At 37.5% G+C, this 14,905-nt stretch overlaps 1 protein-coding gene across 1 annotated transcript in view; it reads left to right on the forward strand.

The window, feature by feature from the left end:
• galnt18b (UDP-N-acetyl-alpha-D-galactosamine:polypeptide N-acetylgalactosaminyltransferase 18b) overlaps positions 1–14,905 on the forward strand; it is a 77,640-nt gene that overhangs the window by 44,086 nt on the left and 18,649 nt on the right. The window contains exons 4-6 of the mRNA XM_072380604.1: positions 851–1,034; positions 1,547–1,744; positions 1,968–2,082. Of these exons, the coding sequence (XP_072236705.1) occupies positions 851–1,034; positions 1,547–1,744; positions 1,968–2,082 (497 nt within the window). The remainder of the gene's footprint in view (positions 1–850; positions 1,035–1,546; positions 1,745–1,967; positions 2,083–14,905) is intronic.

Consider the following 14,905-nt stretch of genomic DNA (forward strand, 5'->3'; position numbering starts at 1 on the left):
CTGTGATAGACTGGTGACCTGTCCAGGATGTAAGAGAAACTTTGTGTATAAAATGAATGCATGGATGCTAATGTATGCTAATATAGGTGTTTCTGTAACAGAACTTTCTTAAGTACTATTGTTACATCAAGTTTTTCTGAATTTGTGAAATGTTTCATGCTGCTTCTGCATAAGCCGGACACAGCAGGATGTCGCACCACTTTCATCTGGTGGTAGTTGCTTCCCGTTCTCTTTAATCTCATAATGTGCCTCTGGTTAATATTGAGAAACTGAGAAATAAAAATATTTTATTTCTGGAATGGCTGCTAAAAGTTTTTTTTTCTTATATCTCTTTTTTATTTTATTTACAGCTGGATTTGATTGATAGTATAGTGGGGAGTTGTTATTTGATTGTGGCCCTTTAACAATTTTTGACATATTTCTAAATCTAATTTGAAAGGAATGTAATACACGTACGCTGGTCCAAAGACAAAAACATGCCTGAAAACTCTTGTCCTGCAAGGTAATAATGGAGGAACTCGGGTAATAATGGAGGTAAACTTTGAAGCAAATCCCTATGTTTTGAAAGGTATTGCAGATTCTTTTCAATATCGCAGTACCCTATTATGACTGGCAAGTCCAATGGAGGTCTGCAGTGCTGGCTCAAGCTGCTCCATATTTGGTCCACTGATCAAAGCAGTGAAGCATGAGTGCCTTTGGCCTCCGACCACTGAAATACTGCCCACTGGAGGAGGACATGATGATGCTTTGTGGGTGGTTTGCTCACAGGCAGCTCTCACAATTACTCACCAATCACAAACAGGACCTTCAGATAATGATGTAAATGAATGTGTCTGTGTCTTTTCTGTAGAGGAGCTGAAGGAGAAGCTGCATGATTTTGTGTCTGACACCAACAGCCAGCGTCCAGGATTTATTAAGATGGTGCGGCATGCCAAGCAGGAGGGTTTGATACGGTCCAGAGTGAGTGGATGGAGGGCTGCCACTGCCCCAGTCGTTGCCCTGTTTGATGCCCACGTCGAGTTTAATGCCGGCTGGTGAGTCACTCAAAAGTACAACGCGAGGAGAGATTAACTGAACTCAACACCGGTTCTTGAGTCATCCGTGGGCGTGTTTGTAAAATTGTTTCAGTTTCCAAAGAATCTCTGCAATGCTCTTTTTAGTACTTATGGAAAGTAAAAATCCACTCACACTGAATACCAACATAGTGTATAACCTATTAACTGGAGGGACAGAAATACAACCCTGATTTTAAAAAGTTGAAATTGAGATATGTCTCTTTTCCCAATTTATTCAATAGTAATCCTAAATCATGAGCCCAGTACAAGGTTGTTTTTTGTCAAACAGTTTGCAAATTATTAAATATATTGTATGGCCTAATTTTTAATGTAAACTGTATTATCAGTTGAGTAATAAGACTTTGTCATTTTTCATATATTGAATTGAATACATATCCTGAAATTGCAATTGCACAATCACAAAGGTAATAGAGAAAGCCTGTCAAACCAAATACACACAGTGAAATTACTTTCTCTCTCCATATTTACAGGGCCGAACCTATTCTGCAGAGAATTAAAGAGGACAGAACTCGAATAATATCCCCATCATTTGATAACATCAAGTATGACACATTCGAGATTGAAGAATATCCGCTGTCTGCCCAGGGCTTTGACTGGGAACTGTGGTGTCGCTACCTCAATCCCCCCAAGTCCTGGTGGCACAGGGGCAACAAGAGTGCACCAATCCAGTAAGTGAACAAACATCTGACATCAAATATCAACTAATGTTGCATGATTTATATATATAACATTCAAAATGAACAATTGTCAACCTTGCTAAAAATGGTGATTCATGTAGCACTTTCATGTAAGCAAATTAGAGATTCCGCTTGGTCACATATCTTCCTTCACCTCACTGTTCCTATAGCAACTGAAAAACAAAACTGATGTTCATCATCTTAAATTCTCCAGGAGCCCAGCCCTGATTGGCTGCTTTGTGGTGGATAGGCTGTACTTTGAGGAGATTGGTCTGCTGGATGAAGGGATGGAGGTTTACGGAGGAGAAAATGTGGAGCTGGGCATCAGGGTGAGTTGTGTTGTCATGCCTGCGGCCATGGAGTCAATTGTTCATTCAGGTAATGTGTAAAGAATTAAATGTGATAGTCACCCATACTGGTTGTTAGGAGCAGAGTTACGGAAAGCTTTGCTCACTCACTTTGTACGTAAAACACTAAGCTGACATCAAGCAATGCGGTGTGTGCGTTTAACAGTGGTGCTGAGGTTAAGTCGTCGGGATCAGGAGCAGTAATTTGGTAAAAACTCATTCCGCACACAACAGAACAAAGTTGAACATTCAGCTCCAGATTCTTGCCATGCATGGATTGTCTTCTTTTGGATGCACCTTGGTGTCTTGCCCAAATATGCTTGGACACTACACAGGTCGTGGATTAAACCATAGACAATCCACTAATTAGTGGATAACCTAACAAATGCCACCTGAACCATGCACATATGTCCAGAGGTTACACTGGATTTGGGCTCTCCAGGGCTCAGCCTTTGTCTGTGTGCTTTGTATATATGATACATTTGAATGTGCCTACCTTCAACACATTTTAACATTTTTCTCGCAAACAAAGTCATAATTAACTTGTAAACACTCAAACTTGGCCCTTTCTCCCTGACTCTGCCAAATCAAATAAATAACTTATTTCCCGGATTATTCACACCAATTCTGTTACAAAGCACATAATACACACACGTTCACACCTCTGCACAACCTTCACACATTGCCCTTTAGCACAACTGGGTCAGTCACTTCAATTCAGTCAGACACGATGGGGCTAACAGACGGTCTAAACGGCAGGGAGGAAAAAAAATCTGTGTTAGACATAATCGAAACTACTGACACGATGCTTAGACTTTTCAAAATGATGCTCAGTATACGTTAGCATTTAAGTTACAGTATAAAGGCTGGATTTGAAGAATTACAGATTTGTGTGCAGACGTATCGTATCGACAGTTTATCAGATGATGTCAGGCACATCTTCTGGTCTATACACACACACTCACTGCAACTCTGATCCTTCCTCATAATGAATTTAACTCCTGACTTTGCACTAAAACTAGAGAATAATCTTTCTGCATGGCCTTGATATTCCAGGTAAGGGGAGGAAATCTTGAAAATGTTTATGTATTTCTTTAGACCAACCACAGTAAGCTTTGGATGCACTGACATTTTCAACAACATGGTGTCAATGTGGAACTCGTTTTGGTGAAAATGGTGGGAAAACACAAGAAAACATCACCACAAATGTAAATCTATTCTTTATAGATTTCACCTTTTACTGAACAACCCCACTACCATGCAGCCCACAGCCTATCTTTATTAAAGCTTAAAATTTCCACTGTTGAAAGTGGAAAATGTGAAGAGAGATAAAGATTATCACTATGTGGGATTGTTATCTCTAAGGCTGTTACTTTCTATACTGAGAGTGATTCTGATATATGCAACACAAAAGAAGAATAGGCCATTTTGAAGGAATTCTTAGGTAGTAATAGTCACAATCGGGCAGACCAGATGAAACGTATAAAAAGTGTGTTGTTTGGAGTTCAGGTTCTGTGACTAAACTAACTCTATATGTAGAACAGGTTAAGGTCACCTAACCTGACCACAATGTATTGCGGTCTTTAGATGGGTTTCGTGGACAGTAAAGTAATATAGAGAATATCAACAACCTATTTTTTTAAAACAAATAAAACAGTTTAACTTGTGATGGCAGTGTGTACTCTCCTTTAACTACCCGGAATGTGCTGTGATATACTTACTTGTGTAGTTTTAGCTCGAACAAATTATCATTACTGATTTGTTTCTGACGTCTCAACAATCCCCATCCTCCTGTAGTGATTGCTCTGAAGAGACTTATTGGACATCATTGTTACTTTTAGCAACGTGTGAAGAGGATGCTGACATTGTTCGGAGGAGATCAACACACTTTGTCATTCCTCTTACTGCGCTATAATCAATTTGTACACCATCAGCTCTGACTGGGAGCTGAAAATTGCTTGATGTGTATTCAGTTAAACAGTACCATGAGCAGATGGGCTTGTTTAAGAGCTGCCCTTCTTAGGAATAGCTAATGGTAGTACACGTATAGTGTACTGAGATCATTAATGGAGCTATTAGCCTGTTCAATAACATCAAGAGATGGGGGACAGACAACTCTTCCTCAGCTGCTCTTTCGCTATAATGTAGTGTGAGAAGAAAATGGGGACAAGTTCATAACAGGACACCGGATGTGAATATGTCTACGCTCGCTATTGAGAGAGAATCCAACCATCAGTAAAGAAGAATAATCCTGCAAGTCATTTTCCTCCAGATATTCTCTGCTTTTAGAATTACTGGGCCTGCCAATATCCCCCTTAGCTTTATATATGGACAAATTTCTGATTTCATCATATATATTATGATATGACTTCAGGTTATAGCTTTGTTAGATTTGAGTGTTTCTTTGTCATATACTTGCTCATATTACAGTTACTGCTCTGTTGTGTACTTAGTGATGTTGGACTGAAGGTACTCGCCTGGAGGTGAATGTAGTTGATGGTTGTGCAGTGGCTTTGAAAGACGTTGACACAGTGAGCTGAGAACTACAAGCCTGGAGGACCCTGTCTTGGCCTCACATTAGAAATCCCATGGAGTCTCAGCAGGGTCTGTCTGACTGTCTGCCTGTCTGTATATTGGTCATGCCCTCAGACCACCTGCCAACACACAGACTGTTGGCTGACAGATCCACAGAGAGACACTTAAATCAGACCAATAGCCTACAGGCTTTGGCTGTGGTTTAAAAGGTCTGTCCTCAATAGCTTGAGGATGAAATGAACCACTGCCCTGTTTACATTTGATTACACTGTGAAAGCATTATATTTATATCATAATATGCATGTATTATCTGTTCTCACAGAGTGTGACAAGCTCTGTCATTAAAAGGGCATCATGAGTTCTTGTTAAAGTTCTATGTCAATTATATGAGACTTTAAGCATTATTTTAGAGATGCAGAGGATTTTTAATGTTGAAATGGTAATCAAAAATGGTCATCTAAGTACAGTGAAATTTGCAACTTAGTATCCATTTAGAAACAGTTTTAATGGATTGACATGTTTCAGTTGATAATTGCCAGGATGCTTTGAAGTGCACCTATTTTACACCACTTTTACAAAAAAGCATGTCTTTTGTTTCTATTGTTCATATAACTCTATATATTCCAATAGAATAAATCTCAAATTATCACAAGCTAATGACTTGAAACTGAAAACTACACATTTACATCTATTAGATGAGGGACAGATATATCTGTAAATCATATATTTCCACAATTTGACTGACAGCGAAGCATTTGGTTTGATTCTGCTTCATGTGACTGCAATTTTAGGGAGTCCAACCCTTAAATTAGCTGGGTTTAAGATGTGTTTTGGGTTAGGGGTTGTTTCTGTGTTAGAGCTCTTTTAAGCATGGTTATCTGTGTACTGGTGTGTCTTACCTTACACCGCTGCTGGCTTTGCCCGAGACCTGTCAGGTCACAATCGCAAGCGAGGTATCTTTCCTGGCTCCAAGTTATGCATGCCTACCCTTTTCCAAATGGTATATATATGGGTCTGCCTATGGCTTGTTACTCAAATGTCAGGTTATAGTATGACTGTATCAATCTGTAATTACACAACTGTAATGCACGCTGGTGGCAGTTTTTTTTTAATGCCAGATGTTCACATAGTATACTTTAAAAAATCAGTTTAAAAAGCAGCATAACAGTATTGATAGTCTACTCTAAAGTTCAGTTCTGTTCAATTCAACTTATTTATGTAGTGCCAGTTCACAACATTAACATCTACTGGCACTTTGAACAAAGAATAAGTCCGACTAAATCCATTCAGTATACAGTTCAATCCGATTCATAATGACTTAATTAAATCCAAATGGCATGATATAAATTCATTAAAATATTCTATTTAAGGTATTTTTGAATCTTTACTTTGATTCAATCGCCAACCTAAGCATGTTTAGGCTGGTGGGCAATAGTGGAGTGGAGAACTCCCTTTTAATAGGAAGAGACCAGCAGAATCAGACTCGAGAAGAGCAGACATCTGCCTTGGCTGGTTGGAGGTTGAGAGGACAGAAAAGAGGCACAAACACACACAAAAGCCCTATGCTATGGGACAGGTTATGGGAAACGTTGTTGTTATTGATAACAAGAATGACTTATACATATATAGAGTAAAAGTAAAATTAGCCAGGTGAAGAAAAGTGCATCATGGGAGGTCCCCAGCCGTCGAGGCCAATACCAGCATAACTAATGGGATGGTTCAAGGTCACCTGAGCTATCCTTAACTGTAAGTTTTATCAAAAAGAAGAGTTTTAAGCCAAATTTTTAATTTTTTTTTTTTTAAAGGACCAGCAAAACTACCAATGTGATAAAACAGAATACAACTACACAGGCAAAGTACTGGTTGTTTTATTAGTATTAGAATCAGGAAAAAAAAACCTTTGGTCTCATAGGAGCATTATCTTTCACCAAAGCAATATGTTGAGTAAACACAGACTGCAGCTGATGCAGTCTACATCACAGCAATGTGTACTTTAATCACTGAGGAGGTGCATATCAGGCTGTGGTGTAGCAACAGAATAAGGTTCACTTCGATGGTGTAAGATTTAATCCAAAACCATAAATCAAGCTTAACTGAGTGTGTTGGAATTTAGCCCGGAGGATGTGTTCAGAAATGCAGAAGCAAAACATATGGAACCACATTCTGACCAGAGCAGAAAGTCTTGGACTGTATATCCACTTTTTGGATATAAATTTGTCACACTACAGGCCTAAAAACATTGGCCATCACCCCAACAGGCATAGCCATCAGACAACAGCTGATGGGTTCCCAGATTGATCCGGTGGATGCAGGGTTACGAGTTACGATAATCGTTTTCTGCAGTAATAAGCTAAAAAAAAGAAGATCTTACCTCAAAAGTCTCCACTCCACCATAGATAACAATGGAAAGTCAGACACTAACAACATAAATCTATACAGCCTGTCTGTTTGTGCTTCACATCACAATATGCTAAATTGTTTTCTGAAATGTATAGGTTTCTGAGGTGGTCCTTCAAGTACAATAGAATCCACAGCAAATTATCAAAGGACCCTGGAAAAGGAATTATAATTCAAGTGATTTCCCAAAACACCCGTGAATACTGGATATTGCACCACTGGAAGCCGAGCTGGGACAATGCATCAAAAAAGACCAAAGGAGACATCATCACTCTCAACGAGTGCCAGGAAGGTTACGTTGAGGAATGATGATCATTGAGGGCTATGAAAAACAATTATACAGCAGGGTTTGTAAACAGTATTTATGGAAGTGGCAATAAAATACCATTACTGTCATAATAATGATTTACACTGTAGATTTATGCCAAGAATTCAGCATGTAATTTATATTCAGTAAAAACAAAGTGTACTCTGTATGAGCGCTGTAAAAGGCTTTGTGAAAGGCTCCGATAGGATACACAATGTATCAAACTCAGAGAAATTCAAAGCAAAAGCCAGGTGCTCTGTTGATTTATTAATTATAAAAAAGCTACTTATTATTTGTTACTCAGGGATTTGTAAATTATAATCAAAGGATTAATAAGTCATTTAATTATATTCGTATTGTTTTAAAAACAATTCCAAAGAATGAGTTGTAAATGCAAATATCCTTAAAGCAAATTAACTATAGCGATTGAAACGGCAGTCAGCAAAAAAGTGTGGCATATTTCCTGGATCAACTGGAATAGACCATGATTTGATTAGGCATACATTCACTTGTGTTCATGACAATCGTGTTTCAACAGCATTAAAGAGAGACTGTAACAGAGTTACCTGCATGCCGTACAACAAGCCATAAAATCCGTGAGGCTTCCTCTCAGACCAAGTGAAATTCAACACATACATGCAATATTTAATGCCAGTCTGTGCGTACAAGGGTAGGTGTTTGTAGTCATTTTTATGATTATTTAATTCTCTTTGCTATGCAAGTGTCATTAATCAGACGTTGTCGATGGTCTTGCAATATTCTCGCAGACACAGTTTGGATAGTTTGAGTAATAGTGGTAATAAACAGTATATGAAATAATAAATTAGAATAACAGACATTTTAAAGGAGAAATACAACATGTCTTTATTTGTTAGCTCAAATTCAACATATAGAGTCTTACAGATAGTAGTAGTGCATCATATCTTGTTTCTAATGACTTTTTATAAAAAGTTATTTTTCAGTGAATAATGTCTGTATTCACTTTTTACACCAGTGACTTTATTCACCCAGTGGAACGTACAAAAGACTGAGTTCTATGTTATCATTCAGAGTGAGTAACAACACGTTGTACCGTAATGACTCAGACTGTAATTGTAGAACAGCACTGATTGAGCGCCATGACCCCTGGGCTGCTAAAAATCTATTGAATCCCACTGCATAATCTCAGACCAACAGGACAATCAATGAAAAAGCCTTTGTCTAACAAAAGTGATCTGAATGGTGATGCAGGCTTCTAGTACAGAATGAAAAATATCACAGCTACATGCATCATTAGAGGTTTCTGTTGAACAGTAATGCTATGTGAACCAGAATGAAATCCCAAAAAGAGAAAATAACATTATTTTAGCTTTATTTTAACCTGCCTGCTGTCTTATTGACAGGCATTACACAGCCAGAGTGCCAGAAATTAACATTTTTCAAACCATAATGTCCTGTCATTTGATTTAATTTGCTTTTAAAATTAAGATGTGCCACACGTAAAAAGGTTGTTGTTATTTCTGACAACCAAATTTCTTTATTGTATTTCAGGTCTCATTCTACTGCAGAGGGTTTATTTCCATCCTGTATATCATAAAAAGTCTCTTTTACAAAACAACATGTGGTGGCGCAGCTAGAAGTAAGAAGAAAGTTAAAGTATATGTAGTTGCAAACCTGACGCGAGTGAAATAGTGTTTGAGTAAATGTTTTATGAGCTTATCAATCTTTGTCTTATGATCAGTTGTATCCATAAATGGAGAACTTGCTGGATGATTACGAGAAATGTTTCTCTCCAAAGAATGCCTGATCGCAGGAATTTGTGTTATTGTGTAATATGTTTTCGCTTGGAACTGTGGGGAGGAAGAAAAGTTTTTGGACTAAAATATAATTATAGTAACCTAACAAATAACAAACTGAGCATGTCAGTGTTTCTGCATGCAGGCTTTTACTTTGGGAAAGTCTCTCTCGAGTGGTTGCTTGTGGGATTTCCTCATCACAGACTTACCAAAGAGACACTCGTCATTAAGACAGATTAGTTAAGTTCTTTATGTTGTTGCCTCTGGAGTTGGTTTCACTTTGCAGCAATCCCAGCTGCAGTTTTAAGGAAACAGTGTTTAAATGCAGTTCTCTGTTCACACTGTAATTACAAATCCTTTATTACAAAAATCCTTATCCACACTTAATCAAATACTTTATACTGTGCATGTGTTACATCCTGCAACAATAATTCAACACAAATGTGTATTGTATATAAAGCAAGAAACAGATATGTGAATTTATGTCATACAGAAAATAAGAAGGCTTGTTGGGATAACATTTATAGCCATTAGATAATTAGGCAACACAAAAAAAACAGTTAACAAACTTGTCAGCAAACGTCTGTGAAAACTGCCCAAACGAGATGTAATGACTGGGGGAAGATTCTAAATTTAAAGCTACTGTATGAATTTTTTTCGCAAAGCTGTCTGTATAGATTACTTCAGTCCTGTCTTCTACAATTAGAAATTCTACTAATTTATTCTTCTATGCGTGATTTATTTCAAGTTTCAGAGCCAGTTGGTGGATGGACATGTGAAACACTGACCCACGACCCTGGCAGCCTGTTTTTATTTCCCATGTCAGTATTGCTGTTGAGGGCTTTTTTTTCATTTGCCTACACACAACAAGCTTTTCTTGGTACACATGCACACATATTTTGTCTTATCTTACTGGACAGATAGGTTGTTCAACGCATCTTCCCACAGCTTCCTTGTAGATTTTGTGTCTTCTGTCTGTTGCCAGATGTGGGCGCACCTGTTGCAAGACTCTGAACTTTGTGACTCTAGCAGTATGTTTGGGGTCGCTGTCCTACTGCAGAATATGGACCTGATCACATGTCTCTATGTTGGTATTATATGAACAATGTAAAATTCTATTGTGCCTAAAACTACAGCACATTTCTTTTGCTGTAATTTTCTTACTTAATTCTTGTAGTTTTTTCTCATGAAAATAGTTTTTACCAACTTAATCTACCTATAGAGACATCTTACTGTGGTGGGAAGTGATTGTAAAAGCTTGTAGTAATCAGAAAGGGCCCTAAGTGCAACATAACATTAAGACTGTAATGGTTTTCTGAGTGTCTTTGTTATTTTCATGTGCCATATATATAAGATATATAAGATATTCAATTTCAAACTAAGCAACTGCATCAACCAAATCCTAAAAAAGAACTAGAACATGAAAACTAATTTTAACTGACCATGGGTTGTCAAAATATTGGCAGGGAATCTGTTACATTAATGGTTTTATTGATATTTTCAAGAGAGGGCATGCAAACATGGGTATATCACATGTAAACAATTTTGCAATAATTAATCAAGGCAGTGTTTATCAGTTAGATAAATAAAAAATCTTTTATTTATTTATTTACAGGTCTTGTAAAAGAAAATGTAATTAAGCAGCTGAAATAAGCTCTAAAATTCCAGAAATGTCTACATAACACACTGTATTGTTCTGGGAGATATTCAGGCACAACAAAAGAAAACCGTGATGCTGATGGAAGTGTTCAAGTGTCCATTTGTGAGTTTGCTTTACTGGAGGTTATTTATGTTGTAGAAAATAGTGCTTTGCTTGGCATCTGTTATTCTGCTTATAGCTTAAAGCAGAACACAAGTTGGCCATATTTTCTGAAATTGTTATTATGTTCCTGACCGTAATACATGAGACTGGTATTGTGCGGGGAGAAAATGTGGTTCTTCAGGCCCTTCAGAGTGCTTCTAATATAGTTTGCAAGATTCAACCATGTCTCAATGGAAAAAAAAAAAAATCCACTATGAGCCAGGAGTCTCTAAATGGTTTCAATCGTTTCAGCTATTGCCATGGTTACTGGCAGCTATTACATGCTTGACAACCTTCTCTATAGGGACAGGCTTTTGGAAGCAGAGCTGCAGCACAGCAGAGAGGGAGGGGAAGGACTTATGAGTGTATTCTTTCAGATTTTCAAGCCAAGTCCATCTTTCAAAGGTTACCAAATTCTGCCTTAAATTGCTGCAGAATATGAACATGTCTGTCCCCATGTTTAGAGGGCAGTTGACCTTATAATGAGGGAATTTTCACTGAATGTGAAAACTTGATCTGGTGAATTTTTCACAGCGCTTCTCTCTGAAGATTGCTGAACACTCTATGTGCCTGGGCTACACTGAAATAAGCAACTTGGTCTTGTGCTTTTCTCACCTTAAATGAACATCTTACCTTTCCTTCATGTGTTTAAAAAATGTTTCATAATCAATTGTAATTTGCATCTGTCTTTTCACATTTCTGATCAGGCCTCCACTTTTAATCATCAATGCGACAATTAGCATTTTAAGGATAAGTGTGAAGTGACAGCTAAAGATTATTCGAGTCAGGCTTAGTTTGTGGGATTCAGATAATGGAATAATGGTCAGACTATAGTGGAGTTCTGTGGTGGTGAATATATACTGTACTGTACTCACTTGAAAATGGCCAGCTTGTTTACATGATATAGTGCATGTCTGAACTAGGTTTAGATTAACATGATCATTTTTCTATTGTGAAAGATTTGAATAAGGTTTTTTTTATTTTTTATTCCTGACTTGCCTCTTCAGGGCATTATTGTCTGTAAATGGTTTAACATTTCTGTGGAGATGATGGGAAATTATGAACTCCTCAAATAAAAGACAAGTGCAACTTGATACAAAGTGAAAACTTGATGCCAATTGTCTGCACTGCCTCACTCGTGCTGTGGGTAGCAAAAGACTAAAATTAGCTTTCAAGTAAGTCTTTGCTTTGATGTGAAGGGTTTTATTAATATACTGAGGACATGTGAAATTAATGCAGATAGGTGTTTTTAAAAACCGGTTAAAGTTTCTGGAGGGACAGGAGGGGTGTTGCAAGAAAATGAAGGCAGATAGCTTCATATACAAAAACTTAAAATGAGAAAGTTCCTGAAGTAACATAATAAATCACAGGAACACATGGTGACGGGAGTTCTTTTCATCTTGTCAGGAGTCTGGAGATGTACAATGTTGTTTGCCCTGCTGTTGCATCTATTTTCCAGCTTTGCATTTAAAATAGACAAGTTGTCAATTCCTTTTTCAAATTAGAAACTCTAAGGAAACCACTCAAACCATCATCACTGAACATGTTTCAATCTAAATTGACAAGTTATACCTTTGTATCTGGTGCCATTTAACTGTCTAAGAACTGTGATATTTAATAGGAAGATTCACACCACCTCTCCAGCTTGCAGTGATGACTCATGGCAGATTCATGAATTCATTCTTCTCTAGATCTCACTCTGCTGAGCTTCAAATGACACCATATCATCTTTTTTAAACCCTCCGGTGACTTCAGTCCATTCCCCATCCAGATACAGCATCCCATAGCCCAATTTCACATGAGAGCGACAAATCAAGAAGTTCATGCATGTACTTGCTGTAAAATACTTTTGGCAACATTATTGAGATAAATTTATTAAGATTAGCACTGTTTTTAAAAGGAAATAGTAGAAAACATCCATTGGTATTACATATAGCATCTAACTGAAAGTAAGATGCATGCATGTTTATAGTATGGTAATCAGAGGGCAACGATCAACATTTTGATGAGCTTTATTCACTGTTGCTTTGTCTGTCAAGCTTAACATTCTGTCATAGATGCAACCTTATCTACTTAAAAAATGTCTAATTTACCTTGAGAGGTGTTTTTTCAGGAAAGGCTAATTCTCATCTCAGATCCAGTTTTGTCAGCTAAAGGCATGCTGAATGTCACCAGCAAACCTTTAAGTTGTAGCCAGATGGCTAATTAACATCATCTCTTGATTTCTTTAAAACTGTGTCTGCTGGTGACTACTGCAAACATTAGCTCCAACTCTTAATAGCATTTGCAACCTCTGTACACACAGCACAAAAATAGATCCTGATTAAGCCGTTGTGTAGCTTAACTGGATCTACAACACTGCAGTTACTTATTGATACGTTACCTCTTAGAAGTACCTATTTCAGGTACTAAGACGGTTTTAGATTACTTGTCGATTACTGTGTATTAGTGTAATCACAATACTCAGTTATTTCTTGTTTTTTTTAATAACTGCATAATATCATTGTAAAGCGTGTTTGTCTTTCAACTGAAGAAATTTCTTAATATATGGTCCAAAAGAATTGAATGAGTGAACAGCAGGGAAAAGCTGGACTAAAGAAAAGATGCCATATGTGCATCTTGGTCCTTTTGGCTATGAGCATCTTTTGTTGTTATTAAGACAACCTCAAGCTGCTGATGCTTCCAGTGAAGGAGAAAAGCAATCTTAGTTGCCGCTGTAGGAGGTGATTGCTCGACATGGCCCACTAGTGCTTAAAGGTTTGTAAACTCTCCCCTTTAAGTGCACAGATATGACCTAAAATCACTGGATGTCATAAATGGCTCGAGAAAAAATAAGCTTTTTGAATAATATGCTGCTTCGCTCATTTGAAGATAATATTCCAATGTCACATACAGCATCTGGTGTGAACCCATTCTGTAACTACTGTAACTCCAGTTTGTCATCCCTCTGATTGAAAACACCCCACTGAAATTGCATTTTTCAAGTTAACTTCTAATACTTAAGGTTTTATAGAATTGTCTCCTCAGGTGTTATGTAGTTTTGTAGATACCTGAAAATTTTCAAGATTATCGTGTCATTTGGGTTTCACTTACTTTTGGGACTTTTTTTTTTGGTTAAACTATATTTGGTCATTTAGGGTAAAATCTGTAAAATACTAAAGGCTTTATGAGGCTTTATGAGCCACAGAACAGTTTCTTCGGTGCACTTTAAGGCTGTGAGTAAAAATTCTTAAAATGGTTGACTAGATTGACAATCGTGACTCTTTGTTTGGAATTTGATTTGAATTATTGCCGCACAGTAAAAGGAATCATTGTGATGCGACACAGCGTCATAGCTGTTTCAAAATTACCTTTTGAGTGTTCCTACAAAAATCCACTAAAAGCCACTGTGTACCCTGTTTTGTAACTGGCACCATTAAACACACCACAATGAATAAGCCACTTTCCCTCTCATTACAGTTACATTAAAGGTAAAAGCTTCAGCTCCTATCCAAAGCTAATTAAGATGAGGGCAGCATTAAAATGAGCTTACGCTCAGGCTGATGGTGTCTTGATAATAGATCTTAGCAAACACAACTATAATGTGAGACCGATTCTCTGCCAGAAAAGTTCTACAAAAAGAAATTAGAGAAAGAACAGCTGCCATGGTTAGTGAGACGAGATGTAGACAGGAGAGTATAAGAAAGGGGGTCTGGCAGACAGTGGTTTGATAGAAAATGGAAAAGAAGACGTGAAGTGCAACACGAGATGGGGCTTGTGTTTACAGGGAAGGAAGTGATTGTGCTGCCTTGACTGAAATTGTTCCATTGCTGTGAAGTCAGGACGATTTGGTGGAGTGAGGACCTGACTCTCAATAACATAAAGCAGATTCACATACTGGCTATAAGTGGTGCATTGGGGTTTCCTTTGTACCATAGTATAGATTAAGGATTCTACCATCTACAAGTGATGTGACATGGAGTAAGGGTCAGCAATTACATTTACACATTT

Source organism: Leuresthes tenuis, unplaced genomic scaffold (genome assembly GCF_036924035.1).
Source record: "Leuresthes tenuis unplaced genomic scaffold, fLeuTen1.0.hap1 SCAF_2, whole genome shotgun sequence".
In the NCBI taxonomy this organism is placed as follows: domain Eukaryota; kingdom Metazoa; phylum Chordata; class Actinopteri; order Atheriniformes; family Atherinopsidae; genus Leuresthes; species Leuresthes tenuis.